The 25,021-nt window shown below is 40.6% G+C and overlaps 1 protein-coding gene across 2 annotated transcripts in view; it reads right to left on the bottom strand.

Moving 5' to 3' along the window:
* kcnh7 (potassium channel, voltage gated eag related subfamily H, member 7) overlaps positions 1 to 25,021 on the bottom strand; it is a 58,468-nt gene that overhangs the window by 5,467 nt on the left and 27,980 nt on the right. Inside the window, exons 3-10 of one of the 2 annotated variants that reach the window (XM_053638627.1) lie at positions 23,332 to 23,487; positions 19,989 to 20,435; positions 18,538 to 18,561; positions 18,047 to 18,261; positions 11,862 to 12,287; positions 9,752 to 10,151; positions 9,229 to 9,428; positions 4,366 to 4,618 (exon numbers count right to left, since the gene is read on the bottom strand). In XM_053638627.1, the coding sequence (XP_053494602.1) occupies positions 4,366 to 4,618; positions 9,229 to 9,428; positions 9,752 to 10,151; positions 11,862 to 12,287; positions 18,047 to 18,261; positions 18,538 to 18,561; positions 19,989 to 20,435; positions 23,332 to 23,487 (2,121 nt within the window). The remainder of the gene's footprint in view (positions 1 to 4,365; positions 4,619 to 9,228; positions 9,429 to 9,751; positions 10,152 to 11,861; positions 12,288 to 18,046; positions 18,262 to 18,537; positions 18,562 to 19,988; positions 20,436 to 23,331; positions 23,488 to 25,021) is intronic. The other variant, XM_053638628.1, reaches the window with a different exon arrangement.

Genomic DNA, 25,021 nt, shown 5'->3' with positions numbered 1-25,021 from the left:
CTGAAATGTTCACACATGCAGGATGCATGCAAACCTCCTAACTGTTGAAGGAATCAGATGTACTTACATGGTTATCATTCTTCTGTGTAACAAGCTATTAAGAGGATTATCTGTGTTGTTTGAGCAGATAGAAATTTAAGTCAGATAAATGGACTTCTGATTTAAATAAATTCTGTTTTCACTCTGCCCGAGCTCTCAGTCAGATTATTCGTTATTAAAATTATTACTGTGAGTGTAAACATAGCTTATGATCATGAGGACAGGACAGGATGCTGAGGTTGTGGATGTAATACACACTGGACCGGTGGCAATAACTGCAATAATGAAAAGTTTTCCTCAGACACTTTGTAATGAGTTCCTGCTGAGATGGACGTTTCCTGACCCGCGAACACATGTATGCCGTAGAAGCTTATATCAGCAATTCTCTAAGTTTGTAGATTAATATTGCTGAGATTTGTGTGTGTGTGTGAGATACAGCGTCCTCTAGTTTCTTGCATGGCCTTATTATGTTGCTGCAGGCTTGCTTGGCGAAAGAGTAATGAGCTGTTTTAATTCAGCGTACCCTGCCCCACCTGTGTTTGTGTGTGTGTGAGTAAGAGAGATAAATATGGCTGCAAGTCAGCAAAGTAAAAAATAACTGCTGTCTCTCTGGCCACGCCCATCATTTTTTAACTGATGATACCAGATGCATAATGAATGGCTTCACAGGCCACATCTTTCTCCTTCCTCCTTTCTCTGTTTTTCTCTCCTGAAATATTCCTCTACTGTAGAACATTTTTAAAGAAGTCGTCTGTCATACTGAGTGCCACCTGCTGCCTGGGACATGAATTATAATCACAGTGAAACGCTGCCAAGCCTCGTCCTTTTCCCCAAATGAATGCGTTCCCTTTGCTCAAACTACTACCTGCCTTGTGAGTTGCCTCTTATGGAAAAAGAGGCAGAGCTCAGAAGCTCTGCTCTGGCCATTTCTGGGTCAAAAAAATATCAAGAAAAGATTAAAGTCCCCATGAAATAAAAATTGGAGTTCTGTGGTTTTTAGCATGAATATGTTTGCCTTAAGGTTATCTATAAGCTAGTGCGCTCCACAACAATGACAAAATTCACATTTAGAAGATTTATGCATTCAAAACTTACAGTCTCTCTCTACCACCAATTCGGATCGACAAGTTCAATGACATCATTCTGCACTTCTCTTCAGCTTCTCATCAGATTTTCTGCCCAATCAAATGCTCTCTAGAATCTGAAGTGTCCCGCCTCCAGCATTATATGTTGTTTAGCGAGATAAATCATATCAGCAAGCACGGGTCATTAATGTGTCTTTGGCTGTTTGAATGTGTGTGTCCAACTGTAAGTTGATTAAGAAGGAAATGGCTTGAATTCATTCACTTCCAATTTGTAGCCCGTAGGCTGTAAGATAAGCTAAACGCTATTGGCTATTTTAAAAAAGGGGAAGAGCCACTCTGACTGTTTCAGCGGAAATCACGTCAACACATCGGATAACGCTACATGTTTCAACGCACTTCACGGGGACTTTACAAGTAATAAACTAGTCAATTTTATTACCTGGATCTATTGTGAATCACATTTTTTTAAAAGGCATCTTTGAAATTATGGTATTATTACATGTCTAGAAATACATTAAAAAAAATGAACTTCAAGACACAAATAGTTAATATAGTTGCTCAATTTAGACATTTAAACATATGCAGTTTAATGAAAAGGTTTGCATTACTCTCGGTTTCTGGGTTTAAAATCATTTATTTATTTATATTACAAAAAAAAAAAAATTTTCTAAACAGCAATCCCTCTTGGTCTCCAGACCTAATTTGAAGAAGGCAGAGTATGACATGTTCTGTATTGTACATTTCTTTTCTTTCTTTCTTTTTTTTACCTTATGATATGACTTGTTTGTGAGAGTACTTTATTCTCTCTTTAGACACACATCCAGAGAAGAGCATCTCTTTCACACTCGTCTTACACCCCTTCATTTCTCATGAAATAATGATGAAACAGGCCACACCTGGCCATGAAACTGCTTAACAGCCAGTTGTCCAATTACTTTTGAGCCTGTGCAATATATTTGTTAAACCATTTGAATTAAAGCTGGAAGTCAACACTTCGATCACATCTTGACGGCTTCATGTCAAATCCATCGTGGTGGTGTACAGAGGCAAAAGTACGAAAATACTTATGGGCCGACTGTATATGCATACTGTATATGTGGTTTAGTGACAGAGACCACACTGACGTTCCCTTCCTCTGCCAGTGTAACCAAATGTGTTCCCGGGAACGCCCCAGTCATAGTGCAAGCAACAGCAAGAGCTCGAACTGAACTAGAGGTGTGAAAAAAAACTCATCATTTAGACCTTTATTGCTTTTATCCTAGACAGCTGGTTAAATTAAACACAGAAAGGTGTGTAGTTCTAGCTTAGAAGTGCGAAGACAGTGTGCTATATAAGAGATATATGGATGCTCTGTGCCGTTTACGAGCGGAGAAAGCTGAATCCGTGTAAGCTCTGTGTTCATTCAGATTGTTTTTACGGTCTGAAAGCTGAATGAGTGTAAGGTATGTCATCACTCTGCCTTTTTTTTTCTCCCAGTTTGTTTTTATTTCCACCAGAAATGAGCTATTTCTTCAGACTGACGTGTCTTTGCATCATCGTCTCAACTCCTCTGGAGAAATCTGCTGTACCCTCAAGAGCTTTCGTTGGCTCAGTGTAAACTGAGGAGAGGATATGACCTGAGCTCGGGAGGTTTCTGTTACTTTCCGGTGTCATTTATTATAGACTAGGGTGTTAAAACTTTCAGTTTGAGTCTCAGGGGTGACGTTTAGATACTCGGGAAACACAGTAGCAATTAAGATAGCACGTTAGTAACTGAGAGTGATTAAGGTTATGTACGAGGCGGTTTGAGAAAACACATGCTGCTGCTGCTGTAGCTGAATTCTGGCAAATAGTCAAAGAACAACAACAACAAAACAGTTTTTTGCCAAAGCTGGATTTTCTGCCTGTAAAATACTTGAATAAATCATCTAAATAATCACGTTTAAGAAACCATAAATACATCTCACCGAAAGTATGTGCAGACCTTTTTGCAAATATGTTGCTCAAGGTGTCAGTCAGTCTGCATAAAGCTGCCTAAGATGTAACTAGCTAAGTGTGTTTTTTTTTTTTCCTCACACAGTGAAAGGTCACACTTTGGTTTATAATACCTACTGTAAAAATGCTCTGCCATGCTCATGCACCGCATTCAGGAGGAAATCTCTAGATGAAACTTTCTCGCTTTTCACTTTTGGGTGTCACCAGACTTTAAAATGTTAGAACTTCTGAGTTACAGCTGAAACATGTTTCAGTTCAGGAAAGTCTGTAGGTTTCAGACCTATATGTATATATAGCAGAATGATTTCATAGTTTTAAGGGATTTCCCAGACAGCCACACATTTTGTCTTTAATAATTAGCAGAGTTTTCTTAACACCATATGGTTTAAGGCATGACTCACAGTTTAGTGAGTGCAGAGCTTAGACAGCAAATTTCTTCTATGACAGTAGTTAAGAATGGTTTTGTGTTTTTTCATCACGCTAAAAATATTTGTGTCTGTGCATCATCTTTATTTCCGGATCAAAATCAGTTATTGTCCGTATTTATCTTACAATGTAATCCATGTACTTTAGCAATTCTGATTATCAGCATCAGGTCAGAATTGGTTAATTAACCCTCAGTATATCAACTAGAACAGAACCGCCAAAGTAGTTTGTCGATGTACAACACCCCAGTGGCTATAAAGTCCGACTGGTTTATTGGAGTTTATTGGAAAACAATTTGAATAATTCCGTTGCTCTTCCTAAATTATGCATGTAATTTTGCCTACTAAATTAAATGCATGAGGCAAAGTGATTTCCATGACTAATATTTGTATTACATTTGAACACGTTACATCATTGTATAATCTTTTTTTTTTTTACTTTAAAATTGAACCTAATGGTGTTCAGTTTGGAGGAGAATATCATGTTTTTTCCAAAGTGAAGCATTATGAGCACGACCGATCGATTTCAGTAATTAGATTATAAATTACGGTTATGATGTTCTGGTCATTCTGACTCAAGAGTAAAACCATAAAAAGAATAAAAGTGTCATAAATATGAAGCACAAAGATAGTTGCTGTCACGTTCACTCTTATTTACAGTTAATTCAGGGAGAGGAGTGGGTGTTGTGTATCTTTGATGAATGTTGTTTTCGTTAATAATATCTCACATTAGGATATGGCGTATTGTGTACTTTCAAAATCAGTAGTGTTATTGTATTGCTATTAAATAAAATGGGGTCAGTGTTATTTGTAATTGTAGGACTGAACAAAGCTTGACTCACCTAAAATGGCCACCACGATGTCGTCCTTTAGGATCTCTATAGATCCTCTGCCAAGGAAATACAGGGCGGTGAGCACATCCCCGCAGTGTACCAAGGTATCGCCTGGCGGGGCGTGTGTCGTCTTAAAGCGCATAGCCAAAGCACGCAAACACCCTTTACTCGCCCCTCGGAACGCCTTACAGCCCTCCAGCAGAGACTGATTGAGATGTAGACAGATGTCGGCCTGCAGACACTCAGGAAATCCCTTCAGTACCTGCAGAGAGGGAAAAAGAGAGAGACAGAGAGAGAGAGAGACATTCACACAGAAGAGAGAGAAAGAAAGAGACAAAAACAAGTTAATGTATGTGCAGTGATGGGAGGCTGAAATCAACATGCACCTGCTTTTGGCTCTACAATTAAAGACAGTCTGCAAGATGGAAGAAATTCAAGCCATAATTATAAGCTTTGGATTTGGTTTGCGTTTACAGATGGAAGATGAGAGACACAGCACAGTTGCCATTTGCGTTGTCCTTTGGTTTTCAAAACTGTTCTCTTGTCTGTAGCAGGGTTGCCAGGTCTGCTTGACAAAAGCAGTCCAATTTCTATTCCGTTGTAGGCACATGTATTGTAATATTCAAAAGTACTCAGACCACAAAAAAGTAAATTTCTTCTCTAAATGGCTTACGTAAATAGCTAGGTTTCACTGAGGTAGTCCTTGTATTATAACATTAATCACCATAAATAATGAGAATGAGTGTGCAAATTCACTGACACACAATGTAATACAATCATAAAGTGCAATACTGAGCTGATGTTGAAAACACGATATGGCCAAAGGTTTGTGGACACCTGACCATCACACTTGTACTGTATGTGCTTGTTGAACATCTCATCTCTTCTGGGAAGGCTTTCCACTAGATTTTGGAGCATGGCTGTGTTCATTAGTGAGGTCAGGCACCGATGGTGAGGAGGTCTGGGGTAAAGTCCAGTTCATCCCAAATGTGTTCAGTGGGGTTGTGGGGGTCAGGGCTCTGTGCAGGACACTCAAGTTCCTCCACTCCAACCTTAAGACACCACATCTTCAAGCTGGAATAGGTTTGGGCCTCTTAGTTCCAGTGAAGGGAAATTGTAAATCTACAGCATACAAAGACATTCTATACAATTGTGTTTCAACTTTCTGGTAACAATTTGGGGAAGAACCACATATAGGTGTGATGGCCAGGTGTCCACTTTTGTCCATATAGTGTATATATACAGTGTTGTGTAAAAGTATTCGCCCCATAATGATTTCTTCTGTTTTTGTGTATATCTCATACGAAATAGTTTTAGATCTTCAGTTCTAAAATACAGTTTTTATTTATTTATTTACTGACGCAAAAAAGTTCTCCAACACCTATCAGACGTGAAAAACTAATTGCCCCTTTAAACTTAAAATCTGTTTGTGCCATCTTTAGCAGCAAAAGCTGCAACCAAACCCTTCCGATATCTGGAGATCAGTCTTTCACTTACTTCTAGGACTAGGATTTACTCCTATGCTTTGGATCATTGTCTTGCTGCATAATCCAGTTTCGCTTGAGTTTCAACTCAACTGAAGCCCAGACATTCTCCTTTAGGACTTTCTGGTAGAGAGCAGAATTCATGTTTCCCTCAATTATTGCAAGTAGCCCAGGCCCTGAAGCAGCAAAGCATCCCCACACCATCACACTTCCACCACCAGGCTTGACCTTAGGTATGATGTTCTTTTTGTGGAATTCGGTGTTTGGTTTACACCAGATGTAACGGGACCCCTGTTTTCCAAACAGTTCCACTTTCGACTCATCAGTCCACATAACATTCACCCAAAAGGTTTGAGGATCATCAAAGTGTGTTTTGACAAAATTCAGACAAGCCTTAATGTTCTTCTGTGTTAGTAGTGGTTTTCTCCTCGCCACTCTTCCATGGATGCCATTTGTGCCCAGTGTCTTTCTGATAGTGGAGTCATGAACAGTGACATTTATTGATGCAAGAGAGGCCTGTAGGTCCTTTGATGTTGTCCTTGGCTCTTTTCTGACTTCCTGGATGAGTAGTTGTTGTGCTCTTGGAGGAATTTTGGAAGGTCGGTCACTTCTGCGCAGGTTCTCTATTGTGTCGAGTTTTTCCATTTGGAGATAATCAGTGTGGTTCTTCGGAGTCCCAGAGCCTTTGAAAAAGCTTTGTAACCCTTCCTAGACTGATGTATTTCAATCACCTTCTTCCTTATCATTTCTGGAATTTCTTTCAACTCTGGCATAGTGTGTTACTGTGTAAGATCTTTTAACCAACATGCTATTGAAAAAGTTCTATTTAAGTGTTGATTTGATTGAACAGGGTTTGCAGTAATCAGGTCTGGTCGCGTCTAGTTCAGCTGAACCCCATTATGAATGCAGTTTCATAGATTTGGGGAATTAGTAACTACGGGGAAAAATAAATTTTCACACAGGCCCAGTTGATATTGGATAACTTTTTTTGTTTCAGTAAATAACATTATCATTTAAAACTGTATTTTGTGTTTACTCAGGTTGTCTTTGTTTTATCTTAGATTTTATTTTAATTTCTGAAAAAATTTAGTATGAGATGTACACAAACACAGAAGAAATCAGGATAGGCCAAAATACTTTGCCACAGCATTCTACATAGATATAATAAACCTAATGTGTGGAAACACTCCCAACCTTCAGGCAAAAATATGAACCCACTGTGGCAGTTCAAAAATAGCCCAGTGTTAGCAGGAAAACTGCAGACCTGGCAAAACTGGTATTAAAATAAAAATCAGTTACATAGATAAAAATACATGCTGAAAAAAGAAAATAATGAAATCTGTAAACTAGTCCTTGGGAAAAAAGTAAGGGTTGAACAAAAATGAGGATAAACTTACCTGTGAAACAGCTTTGAGTCTACACTCCATAGTAAAATAGACGAGCAACATTCCATGCATAAAACATCCAACAAAATTACTTGAACTAAATTAACAAACTGGTTAAGGTCTGAAATAACCTCTTGCTAAACTGACATCAAGATCATTTTAGAGCAAAGGCACTAAAGACCGAGGACTCCATTGCAGTGACAGAAAGACCAAAGAGGAGATTTGGAAAGGAAAGGGTTAACAGCATTTGGCAAGTGCAGCTGTCAGCGGCGAGCTCAGAGATTGGCAGTGCAAAAAGCACCAGCCCGGCTCTGATGCTCCATCCCGCCCTCTTAATGAAGCATCCACTTAAACATTTCCCCATGCCGTGTTTATCTGAAGCCGCTGCTAATGATGTGCACAAATCACTTCATAGATCCACTGTTTATTACGGTTACGAGTCTATTAGGATGCTATTACACATGCATAACAACCTTTATAGAGCGAAAGAACATCGGCATTACTGCGATTAATCTAGCCTTATGAATGAATAGCATGAACCAAGCATTTTAATCTTGGAATTAGTTATTATTAGTCATGAGTTATTTGTACCTCCTGTTCTTACCAGAGGATTGAAATCCAAGTGAAGCAGATAAGAGAGAGACAGAAACACATCAGCGTAAAACACATACACTGATCATAACCTCGCAATCTAATCACAGCAGAAATTAAGACATGATCATGTTTTACGTCAACCCTGCACTGGAAGACTGACATAACCCTCTCACAAACTAATAACCTGTAATGAGGTGTCATGACTGTTAGGATTGTCCAGCATTACAATGACCAGTAATTGTAATGATCACTACTCATAAGATTGACATAACCTTGTCATTAATGTGTCAAGAAAGACGTCATATCTTTTCTGAGTTGCCATGACAGCGTACCGTCAGTCTCATCATGTTCACTACAGTAATGTTTGATACCAAGGCAGCTTATGCCACATTCATGTTTGTGCTTGGTAACATATTTAAAAGGCATTACCATGTTATGTTCTTATTGTATTTAAAACTGTATTAAATACTGAATGTATATGTATTGAAAATGTATGTGTGTACATATATATATATATATATATATATATATATATATATATATATATATATATATATATATATACACACACACACACACATATATATAATATATTTTTTTTTAAAAATTTTTACAGTCTGTATCACAGTTATTGTGATTATGTTTAATCACATTTTATTGGCTATCAGCCGCTACAGTAATAGATCGGCTTAACCAATCAGGATCATGCATTTTTACGAGCTCAGAGATATCAAAGTCACCGCAAATGAAGAACCAAACTGCTACTGCAGTAGGAGTAAAATAGATCGATCTGATTGTATAAGATGAAATGAAAATTTTCCCTATTACTATTATATTATTTTCATTATTTTCACTGGAACTGAAAATAAAGCTATTTTATGTTATTAATATGGTGCAGATTAATTGATGGCAGATTGAGCCTTAAATGACAAAATAAAAAAATTGTACAGGGCATCTTGCCAAAATGCATGCGTGCATCAATTATACTTATCATTATAATTGTACAGATCAGTGACTTTTAAAAAAAATTTTTTTAGCATATTTCCTCATCCTACCCTGAAATTAATTCTTGGCTATGCACTGCACTAAGCTGTCATGGCAACAAAGGATATAGTGACAAGTAAAATACTCCCCTGTCTTACTTCATCGGTTGTGAAATATTTGTCCTGTGGATATTTAGATAGCTAAACAGATTGATGCATCTCCATTTTAGCTAATGTATTCAGGATTAACAATAGTATTAGTATCAATTATGTCAAATTCATATAAATTATTCAAAATTCAAATGTCTTCTCACCAATCAAGAGTGATCTAGAGATATAAGAAAAGAAGTGGACACACATTAATACCCAGGTGCACACACACACACACACACACACACACACACACACACACACGTGTTCCTATACCATGTTCATGTCGATGCCGTTGGTGTAGGTCCAGGCGTGTTGGAAATACTCCTCCAGTCTCTGGCGCAGTGGGTTGGGGATCTGGTGGAAGCGGATGAACTCCTTGACGCGGAGCATCTGCAAGTGATATCGCGCCGTTCCCGAGTACAGACGCTGGATGATGGCCGAAACGTTCCCGAAGATGCTGGCGTACATCAGGGCTACGGTCAGAGGTCAAAGAAAAGGGGTTCAGCATATTTCAAGAGGACAATCTGAAGTAAACTCTAGAACTATTGGCACCCTTCAAGAGAAAGTAATGGATATAATGTCCAGAACTGAAAAAACATTCTCAATTCCTCGTATATATTTGTATATTTATTATTTATGAATTACTACTAGATCAAAATGGTTTATTTCAAAAACAGACTGCTATGATGATTTCATAGTAATCTTGACAGAAATTGGGTTATTTTTTAGTTCGATAGGCAGATTGTGACAAAGTTTTAGCCTTTCAGCATCAAATATGAATCGCGCTGCTACTCACATCCGATGAGCATGACGCAGATGGAGAAGATCTTTTCCGAATTAGTGTTAGGCGAGACGTTCCCGAAACCGACGCTCGTCAGGCTGCTGAATGTGAAATACAGAGCCGTCACGTACTTGTCCTTGATCGATGGGCCCGAGGAGGGGTCGCTGTAGTTGTACTGCTTGCCGATGGACATGCCGAGGTTGTCGAGCCAGCCGATGGTGTGCTCCAGATAGGGTTTCTCTACGTTGCCGATGGCGTACCAGATACACGCCAGCCAGTGAGCGATCAGCGCAAAGATGCACATTAGCAGCATGAGCACGGCAGCGCCGTACTCGGAGTAACGGTCTAGCTTACGAGCCACACGCACCAACCGCAGCAGCCGGGCTGTCTTCAGCAGGCCAATCAGAGTTGTGGTCTGGTGGAGAGAGAGAGAGAGAGAGAGAGAGAACTGTGTTTGATCTATTTAATACATAAGGAATAAGGACATTGTGTGTCATGCTATTATAGGAAAATAATCAACAACAATGTGCTGTGATATAGTGGAGTTACAATTGTTTTTTACCACTTCTACTACACCAATTGCTTTTTTTTTTTTTATTAAAGAATGCCTTTTCATCTATTTATAGTTAAGTTGTGAAGTGTTCGTGCATTCCTTCACCAGCCTTTTTTTTTTCTCTCTATTTGAGGAAATTAGACAAAACTGGCATTGTGGTTATTTTATTATGATTTTTTTGTACAGAGAAACTGCAAAGCGTAAACCCCTCTGTCCTGAAGACTTTCCTGTATCATAAAACTTTGCCCCTGTCTTTTACAAAGACACTGGAGATTCCAAAAATTCCAAAAATGTTGGGAAAACATCACCATATCAACATTATACACTTTTTAAAATCCTATTACATCGAGTGTCCACCATACACATCCCTGTGTAAGCTGTTGCTATAGAAATAATAACGTCTTAGTTAAACCTTTGATTTGCAGCTAATCTGCTGTTATAATATATGATATATAATATTAAACTCTGACAGGTCGAATGAGGTATTTAAGCGCAGAGAAAAGAATAAACTTGGATCTGAATACAGATGACGGTTAAGCGTGGTCTGTATCGTTACACAATGCGTTCAGTGACCCGAAACTGAGAGCTGGTGCAATTGACCATTTAACAGAAATGTAACACTTTATTCAAGAGCGTGCTCACAACATCAACATTTATTCTAACAAGCGTCAGCTATTCTAAAGATTACAGCACACGTAACACTTGGGCTGCATTTTCTTTTAAACACTAGGTTGTGTTATGATGTGTTCCATCATGACAGCTGACTTTGTAGCTCGGTATATCAGAATCACGTAATGCTGAGCACCGTTGTGAAAACTCATGCCATTGTCAGGACAGAGTAATGTAAATATTATTCCCCTAACCTAATCTAAACTGAGTGTGATTTTGATGTTTGATAAAACTTCACCACTGTTATGTGACTATACCAGAATGCACCGTCATGACGTTTTAACATGCGTCAGAACACAACAAAATGTCTTTATGACAGCTGGTAGTTGTTCAAATAAGCCTTTGTGTAAGATTCATGTAGCCTATTGGTCATGTATACTTATTGTGAGATTTAAAATCTTTAAAAATTCAAGTCAAATGGTCTTACTATGCAGGAACATCTGCTTTTCATTTAAAAGTGTGCCCTCCATAGAGGATTGAAGTAGGTACCCTGCTGAAAAAAAAAAACCCCAAAACAAAAGAAAACCCCAAAAGAAACCCTCACAGTATTTGTAATGGTTTTAATGGTTATAATGAGTTACTGAGTTAAAATCAGGTTTGCTCAACTCACCACCAATGTGTGACTGAGTTGCGTGGGAATTGTATTGGATTTAATGGAAACTGTAATGGTCCCTGTGGGTCTCTACTGGTAATTTGTTGCTTTGCACTGGTGGCATGTTATGTCTAGTGGATACCATTAAGGACCAGTAATGATAATGGCTTTAATGGTTAGCTGATAGTCTGTAATGGTATTTGTAGTGGAAACCATTAGAATTTCTGTGATTGTTTCTATTGTTGTTTTTTTTCATCAGAAGGGTAGTATCTAAAGTGACAATATAAATCACGATGGGAGACATTTCTCACCTCCTCTGATCCCGATCCGAATATGAGGAGGTCAAAGGGAATGGCGGCCACCATGTCGATGAGGAACCATCCTTTAAAGTAGTGCACGGCGATCTTGGCCGGGTGGCTGACCACCTCGTCGTTGGCGTTGACGTACGTGGTGCGGAAGTTGATGAGGATGTCGACGATGAACATGATGTCCACGATGAGGTCGACCACGTTGAGCGGGTTACACGAGTAGCCACACACGCGCCTCTTCTTCTCCTCTGGGTCGTTGAGCAGGAAGGCGGCGCTGTACGGCGTGAAGATGGCCGTGTAAATGACCAGCAGCAGGATCAGCCAGTCCCACACGGCCTTGAAAGGGCTGTAGTGCAGGATCGTGAACTTGTCGATGCGCTGCGTCTGAAGCTTGTACTCAGGAAGCACATCGGCACCCAAAGACAGCACCTAAGGAAGAGAGAGTGTATGCATTGAATGAGGTTGAGTATTTTCCTTTGACACGTACGTACGAAAGTGTATCATTCCTTTTAGAATTCCTGTGAAGAACGACACATCAGACATCAGATTTTGTGGAGGTTTTTTGTGAGTGTTGCAGACAAAAATGCTTGATTTTGCTGTGGCTTTTTTTTTTTCTCCAAAATTTGCGATGCAATTTGCGGAGTTTTTTCTGCTGAAAACGACTCGAATTGGCAAAATTGCAATTGCACAAAATTGTTTTGCACGGTCTTTCACAGTGGTGATTGTTGGTAAATGAGCTGTACCTTTTAGCTGTACTTGTGTTCGACGCACGTGAATGGAAAAGGGCTTCGGCTGAATGCGCACTGTGATGATGTCACATGACGCGCCTTGGCCCAAATCTGCAAAAAATGTGCTGTAATTTGGAAAAATTGCAAGCTCCTCCAAATATTGTGGAGTTTGCTTGATTTTGCATTCATTTCTGCGATCGCAAAATCCTGGAGGCACTGATCAGACTTTTTATCCATGTATAGGTGCATTTCATTTTGTGTAACATTTGAGATAGTACTTGCTGCAGAAACAAAAGTCCAGGGTCTGGAGCTGGATCTGATCTCTTATAAGCCTAAACCCTAAGCTCTAACCCACACAGTACTGGACAACACACTGAACACACTTATCCAACCAGAAACACACTCTACCCCTGAACTTTTCCTCACCTCCGCTCAGCTCTGCCCAGGTAGGAGGAGCTGGATCAGGGCTGACTCCTCCCCATGCTATTTTTTTTCTGCAGCAAGTGTACTTCTGAGAAACAAGTTAGTTCCTGTAAACACTGATGTTATAGCAGCTATACACAGTCTGCCGCTCTTTTATTCTTGTTTAAAAGACAAAAAAACAGAACTTGTCAAGCACAAAGTGAAGACTTTCCCATGTCTGAAAGCTGAGTGTTACAAAGCACTGTTACACTGGAGACTCCTTCCATTAATGTTTTTGATTCTGTTTTAGACTGAGCGCATATATTAATATAAACCTGTGATTTGCAGCTGCACTACTGTCGTAGCTGCTGTTGTAGAAATGTAATCAACACCTTCTGACCAATCAGAATGAAGAATTCAACAGTGCTGTGGTATAAATTGTAATATTTAAATTCTGACATTTTAAATTGTTTGCTTTTAGCAATATCGTGCGACTCAGCTTTTCTACACACTCTTGTTCCGAGTGCACAACTTGACTGTGTAGACTGGTGTGTGTGTGTGTGTGTGTGTGTGTGTGAGAGAGCTGTCCTGCAGCCCATTTTTCCCCAGACACTTTGGATTAGTCGTGCAGAGAGCCTTTTTGGTTGTGCACTTAGAGTGTGACGGTGTGTGTCTGTGTGTGTGCGTGTGGGAAAGGATCCTTCAGGCAACCCCAGTGTTGTGGAGATAATTACCAGAGCCATTGTGTCCTCTCAGCGACCGAGACAGAGGGAGGGAAAAGAGACGGAGTGGGAGAGAAAGAGAGACGGAGACAGACAGACAGACAGCGATCCTGAAGGCACAGCAATTACTGCCACAGAAAGCAGGAGGAAACTGTCAGGAGTAGAATCAAACTCTCATTGCGCCTTTCTCGCCTTCTCTCTCGCTCTCCCTGATGAATCTGTAGACTTCGGTGGCTTGGGGTCAAAGGTCATGCTTAAAATAGCTCTTCCAGCTAGTGAACAGGAAGCAGAATCGAGTAGGCGTACTGCTTAATTATGCACGTGACATTTCAGGAGGCTTACCGGCTAGACCCAATCAAAGTTTTTTTTTCTTCACTGCGTGTATAACATAACTGAACATCTCTTTAAAACATGATAGATCTTACTAGAATAGTAACAACGATTGAAAATAAAATGGTGTTTCCTAGTTACCAGATCAGAAAACGAGGTTTAACGAGTGCGCTTCATTGAGGGCTGTATTCACTTACGTTTAATTGATACGTGTGGAAGGTTCTCTATATTCTTAACATGATTTTCTGTTCTGATTCGACAACAAAACCGGCACTTTAAAACAACTGCCACAGTTTGGAATGTGACTGCACAAAACTCTTGCACATAAGCAAGAGAAGCAAAACGCATTACGGTTGTGATAGAAGTAGACAAGATTTGTTCAGTTAACATTCATACATTAATGCTCAGTAAGCCTGTAAGCGTTATCCTGGTTGGGGTCTAAGTGGATCCGGAGTGGAGCCTATCCCAGGAACACACCCTGGATGGGATGCCAGTCCTTCCCAGGGCACGACACACACAGTCACACACTCATTCACACCTAGGGGCAATTTAGATATAGGTTCACCAGTCCAGCTACCTGCATGTTTTTGGGAGGTGGGAGGAATCCAGAGGAAAACCCACAGACACACGACAACAAACCCGAGTTAACCCCCGAAGCACAAGGAGAACATGCGAGCTCCCCACGCACAGAGTGGAGGCGGGATTCGAACCCCCAACCCCATAGGTGCGAGGCAAAGGTCCTAAATCCTAATAACAATAATATAGAATCGGGCCACACAAAGAAAATCTATATTAGTCAATAAATGAGACGTGCATCTGTTATTCTGCACAAACTCCATCTTGAACGTTGCAAACTCCTGAGCAGCAGTATATTCTGAATACTGAACAATGTGTGCACTTTTGTAATTAACTCCTCACTGTTAACGCACACTTTAGTGTGCGTTATATGATCACTGTGTGTGAGGTTGCAGGACTGGCAGCATTCCTAACGTGGATAAATTAAGTATTAGGACTTTAATAATTAAGCAAAATAACTCTAAACCCAATATGGATCTGTTATAGTGTGTGTGTGTGTGTATGTGTGTGTGTGTGTTGTTTATACATTTTCAGTGTTATTTGTTTTGTATCTAGTGGAGTGTTACTGTCTTGTCTCTGTGCTAATGAATCCAACATTGTAAATGATTGTATATGACAACTTAGTGTATTTAACTCCACCCACACACACACACACACACACACACACACACACACACACACACACACACACACACACACTCTCTCTCCTCATCTGGTAATAAACACTAGAATGTCAAGCAGTGGCCATTTGGGAACGTTTCCCCTTCATTTCGGCAAATCTGAGGGCCTAATGCTAACTGCAGCCATCTTCGTAAGATCTAACTCAGTCATTCGGTGTAAACGTTTCACTCCTTAAAGGGTCGTATTTTATATTAGGAGGGCGTGCATGTGCGTGTGATAGAGAGAATTACATTCAGCACAGTGCTTATCTATTTAGGCAGCCTCCAAGCATCAGGTCATGAGGTGTAGTTTAACGAGTGTCCAACTCTTGGGGTTTGATAAAAATGCTACGAGAGATGAAACTGGCCATCTGCGTGTGATGAATGCCATCTGCTTAGTTACAGTCCAACAACGACTGAGCAAACAAACAATCACGGAACACGGTAAGGACGACGATGAAACAGGGAGCTGACAAAACAACGGTCTGGGAGAGAGATTAACAACATGCAATGTGTTTGTGTCTGATGGTTTATTTAAAGCCTTTTGAGTCTGGTAACCCGAAGACACGTCAAGAGTGTGTGTGGATTAGAGCGCATTCTAAACACCTTTGCGTTTGAATGATTTAAGAGATTTAGTGTTCTGATGAGCCGTAGACAAGGGCGAATGTTAGCAGTAGCGCTACGCTAAATTGCATTGCTATCACGGAAGGTGGAAAGTGCATCACAACTAAAATAATTATGAGAAATAATCATTAACGTCAATGTTTTAGGTTATAGTTATTTCTCGTCACTGATATTTAGTTGGATTTTACCTGCAATTCTTACCTACCAACCATGTACGAATCTGTGAGCTTCAGCCCATTACACGCTGTACATTTGACAGAATGAAACAGCAGGATCTCTGAGGGCATCCTAGTGATCTCTGCTGACCTTCATTAGGTCAACAAGTTTAGGAAATATGTTTCATGTCTCCCTAGAGGTAGAAAAACAGTGGCACCGGAATTTCACATTTGTAAAAATAATGAAGGTTTGAATCATGATAATGAGTCTTTATTGATCACATATACATATGCACAGTGAAATTCTTTTCTTCACATAGCCCAGCATGTGAGGAAGCTGGGGTCAGAATGCAGGGTCAGCCATGGAGCAGAGACGGTTAAGGGCCTTGCTCAAGGGCACAACAGTGGCAGCTTGGCAGTGCTGGGGCTCGAACCCTTGCCCTTCCGATCAGTAACCCAGAGCCTTAACCGCCAAGACGCCACTTTCCCACTTCGAATCATATTTGAAATGGGAAATTCTTTTTGCCATTGGATCTGCTATGGATTAAGCAGCACCGGGTGACAAAACCTGCTGACAGAATATTTTACTATCTATTATTCATAATGCTTTTCCAAAGAATGAGACCAAATTGAGTGTGTAACTATCCGTACCATGATCGAGTCTCTGTGTATGTTTCCTTTCACAAACACAACCGTGAAAGGGGTGTCGAGTCAAGGCTGTGCTCATATAGCCACCTAACTTGAAGCCCACAAATGGATTTTTTTTATTTTAATTTTTTTTTACAATTTTTAAATTTTTTTTACATTAAATAATAATAATAAAAAGATCTCATTGTATTTCTTGTTGAAACGTGCATGGCTCTGGCACTTTAACTATTAACACAGTGTATTTGTTTCAATGAACGCATGGGGCAGTGGTGACTCAGTGGTTAAAGGCTCTGGGTTAATGATCAGAAGTTCAAGCCCCAGCACTGTCAAGCTACCACAGTTGGGCCCTTGAGCAAGGCCCTTAACCCTCAACTGCTCAGTTGTATAAATGAGATAAATGTAAGTCGCTCTGGATAAAGCGCCATATGCCGTAAATGTAAACGTAAATGAAAGCAAGCAACCCAATCAAAGTCAAATGTGCCGATACTATTATCATAGTGAAAATATAAGTGTAACTGTACACTGCAACACTATTACCCTATGTAGTGAGCAAACACAGTGAATATGAAGTCAAATTTTGTTAAATAATATCAGGGAAAGGAAAACATGTTTGTGACTAAGAATAATCTGAAAGATTTCATTTGATAAAATTGCCTACAAAAAAACTACAAAAAAAAGTTGAAGAGAGAAAGAAGAATGTAGGTTCATGAATTTTTTACTGTACCATTAGTTACCATGACACCCCAAATGCCTGAAATCTTTAACTTCTCAAAAATACACTATATGGCCAAACGTATATGGACACCTGACCATCACACCCATATGTGCTTGTTAAACATCCCATTCCAGATCTAGTCCTCCCTTGCTGGTATATTAAGTTTCACTCCTCTGGGAAGGATTTCCACTTGGTTTTGGAGCGTGGCTGTGGGGATTTGTGATCATTCAGCTACAAGAGCATTAGTGAGGTTGAGTTCAGGGACTGATTTTGGGTGAGGAGGCTCCGGTTCCAGTTCATCCCAAACGTGTTCAGTGGGGTTGAGATCAGGAGTCTGTGCAGGACACTCGATCTCGAGTTCTTCCACCTTCTTCCAACCTTAACACACCATGTCTTCATGGAGCTCGCTTTGTGCACAGAGGCACTGACATGCTGGAACAGGTTTGGGCGTCTTAGTTCCAGTGAAGTGAAGACATTCTATACAATTGTTTGCTTCCAAGTTTGTGGTAACAGTTTGGGGAAGAACCACATATGGGTGTGGTGGTCAGGTGTCCACATACTTTTGTCCATATAGTGTATATTTGGATTGTTTCTGCCTCATGTGTTTGTCACGCTGGTTGACATCTCACCTGTGTGACCTTCTCCGTGACATTGTGTGTGCGATCTTTGACCTTCGGGGCGATGATGGTTTTCTCCGAGGAGGGCGGTGAGGCGGGGCGTTTGTCGTTGTTGGTCTCGGAGAAGTTGAGCGTGATGAGTGGGATCTTGTTGATGGTGCTGTATTTGGTGAGGTTCGAGTCGGACGTGGAGCCCAGAAGACTGCACTTGATCTGGCTGAACGGCCCTGTCCGAGGACACACACACACACAAACACACGGTTTTAGCTCATGCTTTTCCATTGACATCCACTGAGAATAATAGCACAGAAACACTGACTGCCATTCATTACACAGAAACACAGCACTAACATGAACAACACACACCTTCACAACGTACATCTTACTCGTCTTGGGGTTTAAAATAGAATATTATTTTTTTTTAAAGTTAGACAAAAAAAAAGACAGACAAAAAGTGTCATGCTGATCGATTACAACACAAATAGGAAAAGCTCAAGCCATACCCCCAGCCATCCAAGAGCGCGATACTAGCCAATCAGAAACATCGAAAGAGAAGGAGGGGAGGGGATTAGAGTGATTCAGATTGGGAGAAAAAAAAGATCAGTCTGCCATCTTGGCCTTGTATAAAACACGACAGAGAGAATTACAGCAATTACTTGACTTTGAACTGAGCTGCTTAAATGCACTCCGCACACCTGAAATGAAAGGCTATGTTTATACTGAAGAATGAAATGCACAACCGAGCTCTAAAATGCTCCGAAAGCTTCAAGAATGGTTGGCGCCTTGTCACCATCATAGTCGAATCAGAAGCCAAACACTCCAACATGAATCCGAAAGAAATGCAGCTGCAAAGCCTGAAATATCAGCGAGTATGGGATAAAAAAAATTTTTTTTTGTAATCTATCGATCATGCAGTGTGTAGTGTGTCATCGCAGCGTACACGTACACGTACATTCTCACAAACACATGAAAACGCTTTTACACTCGTCCGCATGAAACTCCTAAATGACTATTTTTCTCTCAAACACACAAGCATAAGAATTTGTGTAATATTTAAGGCAAAAATATATGCGCATTCAATCGTTTGGAACAAAAGTATCGTTTAACTAAAAGTAGCAAAGTAATTTATAAACTTTTAACCAAAAAGCCCGTGTCACTTTTTGATGTTAGAAAAAAGCTCGGAATAACTGTGTCATGTACGCTATGTATGTATATATAAATATATATTTGTGTGTATATATATATATATATATATATATATAGTGAATAAAATTCCTTTAGGGTTTCAGTCTAACTGTGTTGTGTGTTGGAAAGCGGTTAAATAAAATAAAACCTGCATGAAGACAAAGCACTCCTGTAATACTCACTTCTATTACGAAACTTTGCAGCCCTGACATGCACACACACACACACACACACACACATCACCATATATCACATGCTGCCTATAATAATGAGTGCAGTGCATTTTAATAAGCACATCGAGCATATTCCAGCAGGGCATTCATTTTCATATCATTCAGTTTCGTAGGCAGGCAGGCACGTGCTCATTAGGACATTGTTGGTGCGGATACCTTTAATGCTCCGCCCATTGTCTGAAGGAGGGGTGTTAGAAAGAGAGAGGAGGCAGGGAGGGTGAGAAGTGGAAATATAAGAGCTGGGCCGTGCGGCTGTGAACGAGGCTTGTTAAAGCTGTGCACGCGTGTGTGTGTGTGTGTGTGTGTGTGTTTGAGATAGACCGATAGTCAACCCTGAAATTATTGGGATCCTCAGTGTAAATTTTAATCATATATATATACCAATAAGTTTTGCCCATTCTTTACAAAGGTACCAATAATTCTGGAGTTGACTGTGATAGAAGGTGTGATCACCTCAGTAGTGTGTCTCAATAGCTAAACTGTCATTTTGTTTCTACTGTCATAAAGTAGAATGTGTGTGTGTGTAGTGCATGTACCTTCGCTAGCATGGCGGCCACGGTACGTCCTGTCCGCATGTGTGTTAAATCCCTCGAGGTCATGCGAGGACGAGGCTCTGCGCAGCGTACACACGCTCCCACTGCCCGCTGATCCAGAAGGTTCCGTCCTTTCCCTCATGTGCCGTGGCGAGGACTGGTCCTGAGGTCCGGAGGCAGGAGAGGAGGAGTCCAGCAGGTTCTGGCCAATCAGAGCCCTGGTGTCATTGCGGTAGGAGGGGCTGCAGCTGTCTTGCGTGGAAGGGTGGAGCTCGTGTGGTGAGAGCGATACAGACAGGGAGGAAGAGGAGGAGCAGGACGAACGCATGTCCATTTGTTCGGGTGAGTAGACGGTCACCTCGTCCGGGTCCTCCTGAGGAAGGGACTGCTTACTCAGTCCCAGCATGCTTAGCGGCATGGGGAGGCGAAAACGGAAGAAACGGCCCTTTCCTGGTGGGGCACAAAGTCAAAAACACGTAAACGTATTAAAGTCTTCACTGTAATTTATATGCTCCTACTTTGCTGTTACTCTCCACGTCCTGCACTTGTGAAGGCACATTTCCACCATAGGAACCTTTTAAAGGAACATAAGAACCTTTCACAAGAGCCTAAGAAGCAGAGTAATGGGGTCAACTTTATTTCCTAAAACATTTTTAGTTCTTGCTTAACAGTAGCTATGTTTCTGTGGACCAGGAACTACAGGAGTAACTTTTTAAAACATGTTCATCCATCCTTAAGACGCGTTTTAAATCAGCGGTTGCTAGCAAAATAGCATGCTAGCATGTTTTATATCAGCAGGTGCTAGCAAACAACTAGCCAAATAAAATGTTTTTGTGATTCTTTTGCTTTTATGCAAGTAGCACACCCTAAAATTCAGAAACATTGTACAGTTTGCATTACTTCTGTTATCCAGGCTATCGTATAGGCATATTACTGATCCAGGATATCTTATAGGCATACTACTGATCCAGGATATCGTATAGGCATACTACTGATCCAGGATATCTTATAGGCATACTACTGATCCAGGATATCGTATAGGCATACTACTGATCCAGGATATCATACAGGCCCTAACATGTACGGCATGTAGTCCATATACACAGCATCCATGTCCACTATCGTTTGTCCCTAATGTAGTAACTGCTGAATAAGTGAGAGGAAGATTTCTGATTAAATCTGACGGACAGTCGCTGCTACAGAAAGGCTTCAGCGTTTGTTAGACTGCAGTAAATCTCTGCAGCAAGGCAATGTGAGGAATTTTTAGCTGGATGTGCTCGGATGTCAGACAGAAATATCGTTGATGGGAGAAAACTGGGGCGTCAGCATCGATACGACGCAGGAAGGAGGCGAGAAAGGGCGAATCTCAAACCTAGCGTTCCGCCTCCCTAGCTATAGTCTCTCATCAAAGTCAAAATGAATTTCATTCTCTCTCTCGCTGTCTCTCTCTCACATCAAATATCATAGCATCAACAGCAGCAGAGTGTGATATGAATCATCTACAGCCATCATGTCAAGCTCCAGTCACTGAATGCTTCACCTGATTACTGCTTGGTGTAATAATTGTAGTGAAGTCAAACGTACATTGATAGATTATATTTCACATTAATGAACACATTCTCATAATGAAAACATGCTCATTTCAGCTTGACCGAAAGCGAGGGCACCACATCAGCGCATCTCTCAGGCAGGAAATCAAGTTGAGATGAGAGCACCACCCGAAACGTTACTAATGTGAAATGAAGCGAAGTGGGCGGGGCTTCCTGGGGTGTCGGTTAATATAGGGGAGTTCAAAACACCTTGCACGACTGATAATCATTCCAGAGTAATGTCAGCTGATATTATTTGGGGGAAAAGAAGACTCTTCTTGCATATTTTTTAATATTTTACATTTATGTTATATGGAAACGCCCTTTCATTTTCTCACCTATAACAAACAAACTCAGTACATTAAATTCTCCAAATGTAATAAAAGTTGTGCTTTGTGCCATGCCTCCTCACGTGCGTACATACTTTCCCTTCTCCAATCCGGTTCTTCTCTCCACCTTTCTTTTTCTCAATCATCTCATCCTCTCCTCTCATCCTTTTCTCCCCGTCCCTCCCCCATCTTTTTCTCTCCTGTCTCTACCTTTTCAAATCTCCTCTCCATCCTTCTCTCTCTCTCTCGATCACGCTCCTCCTCCTCCGCCATTCTCTCCTGATATCAATCTTGCCTCGTCTCTCCTTCCTCTTTTGTCCTCTCCATTCATCCCTCTCCCTCTCGCTTTTCAACCCCTCTCTATCCCTGCTCAGTCTTCAAATCCCATGCCAGCATTAATTAAATCACTGGCCAAACAGGTCTATTTATACACCGGATCAAACACGAGCCCCGAGCATCCCACAGGACCCGCATCTGTTTTTTTGGGAACTTCCTTTAATTCTTCCTCGTCAGACTCGGAAAACATGTGCCTTTATTTCTCTATTTCAGAGCTTCCTCTGGGGTGTTTGGGGAGGGGGAGGGAGAGTGGGGTATGCACAGATGCACTGATTTGATTCACTGCAGAATAACTAATAATGGTGTCACAACCACTACTTTGGCAATGAAAACTATTTGGTATACAGCTCCTTCCTAAATGGTAACACACACACATACTTCAAAACCCTCTCTGTTGCTATGATACCTGTGGACAGATTTGCATGGGCTATTAATTGGGATTTATGTGTGAAATATGACTTGGAGACACAGTGTGTATCTGCTGCTGAGTGTGTGGAGCTGCATTACTGCACAATAAAGCACAGAGAAGTGTTACGTTTTATTTGACCCTGAGGTGCATAAATATTGACCCCCATTTGACTTCCTGGGCTGCTTGGAGAATACAGTTATGGCTACTCTTCTCTCCCTCCTCTCTCTCTCTCTCTCTCTCTCTCTCTCTCTCTCTCTCACACACACACACACACACACTGCACAGTATGAAAGTCATCAGATTTCTTTTCCCCCTCAGATGCAGGGATTTTCTTCATATCCATCTTACAGAGGTCATTTATGAGAAATCCTCTTCTCTTCTCTCCTATCCACCCCTTCTCCCCTCCTTTCTCCTGTTCTCTCTTCTTCTCTTCCTTTCCTTTCACTCATCTCCTTTTCTCCTCTCTTCTCTCATGTTCTCTCTGTCCTCTGCTTTACTTCTCTTCTCTCCTATCCACTCCTCTAAGTCCCCCCTATGTTCCTTTTACTCCGTTCATGTTGCAATTTCCACAAAGTGCCTGTTTTAATGTTCTTGTGGTTTACAGTAGTGGACCTGTGTGTGTGTATTTGTGTTGTGTGTGTGTGTGTGTGTGTGTGTGTGTGTGTGTTAGTTATTAGCCTCACTGTGTTGGGGTCTGGACGGCGACGTGTGGTTGATGCGCTCCAGTGAGTCGATGCTCCCGTCGTCCAGGATGTAGTCGAAGCTCAGGATGAACATCATGACCACGCCCTCTTCGTTCTTCACTGGGATGATGTGGGTGTTGCACAGGAAATCAGAACCTGGAGGAGGGAAATTGCAAATCATTCACATCAGCCTTCCACACAGCACAAACCATCATTAACCTTTCACAAACGAGTGATGTATGTGATACGATATTCGTCTCCTTAGTAATAAAAGCTCTCAACACATCACACACACGATCACATTACTGGCTCGTAAATGGTTCGTTTTCTACAAAACTGCATCATTGTGTCCAATGGGAATACAAAGTGAAACTTTATTCTGTAGCCGTCATTATAACGGCCCATTTAACCAGCCTTTCAACCTTCAGCTTCCAGAGAAGACAGAAGAGCTAATAACTAATTGTTCCAAAGCATCCATTATTTTGTTAGACATTAAACATCAGAGAATTTAAGCACAGAAAGCTGAAGTGGTGGGAAATAACTCTATGTTAATGCAACAAGACGTCACTAAGAAATAGCTTCAGGTTCTATGGTCAGATGTAGAGCTGCAACAACTAATTGATAAAAGCGATAATAATCGATTATGAAAATCATTGTCAATGAATCTCATTATCGATTAGTTGGTCTGCACGTGGCACGGGGGAGATTTACTCATTACGTTACTTCTGTTCCGAAAACACGCTTCGGAGAGTAAATACTAAAATCGTGTCCCAAATTACGTACTCCACACTTACACAATGCACTGTGCACTACCGTCTAGTGTATGGATTTTAGAAAGGAAATATCGTCTAATATAAATAGAACACTAATGCTTTTACTATTAACCGGAAGTATAAGCCGCTTCCTAGTCGACGGCGTGTGACGTCATACGCGCGTAATGTGACGCCGCTAGCATTAGCCTAATAGCCAGAGTCACTGACAATGACTTTCTTCAGTTTACTGTTTATGTCAGCGTTACCTTTTATAAAAAGTAATGCATAAATACTATTATATAATATAAACGTATATTAGTTTACATTATAAAAGTATTTATGCATTATGTTTAGGGATGCACAAAAAGCACAGAATTAAACTACAGTCCTAAATCAATAATATATATTCTGGTGTGTGTCTGTGTGTATCGGATTCTTTTCCGTCTTATATAATTGGACAAACAGTTGTGTAAAATTTTTGTCTGAAGTTTATATTTGTAACTCAGTTTGTGGATTTTATATTAAATAAATGAAAAAATGGTACTGAAAGTCCCTCCCCTCCGCCGGCCCATCTGATTAATCTAAAAAATTATCGGCCAACTAATCGATTATGAAAATAATCGTGGTTGGATCTTCCGGCAGGACAATAATCCAAAACATACCTCTCTTGCCATGACCATCACAGTCCCCTGACTGAAACACACAGAAAACCTGTGGGGTGAACTGAAGAGGAGCGTACACCAGGACCTCGAAATTTGAAAGACCTGGACAGATTCTGTATGGAGGAATGGTCTCAGATCCCTTGCCATGTATTCTCCAACCTATTTATAAAGATATATATATATATATTTTTTTATAAACCTGTGTGGTGTTTGCAATTGTTTGATATCCATGACAGCAGAGTATTTTTGTGAATTTTTTTAAACAAAAGATCAAAA

Source organism: Ictalurus furcatus, chromosome 12, assembly GCF_023375685.1.
Source record: "Ictalurus furcatus strain D&B chromosome 12, Billie_1.0, whole genome shotgun sequence".
Classification (NCBI taxonomy): Eukaryota; Metazoa; Chordata; class Actinopteri; order Siluriformes; family Ictaluridae; genus Ictalurus; species Ictalurus furcatus.
The sequence above is the reverse complement of the archived record's forward strand: the minus strand, read 5'-3'. Positions and strand labels throughout refer to the sequence as shown.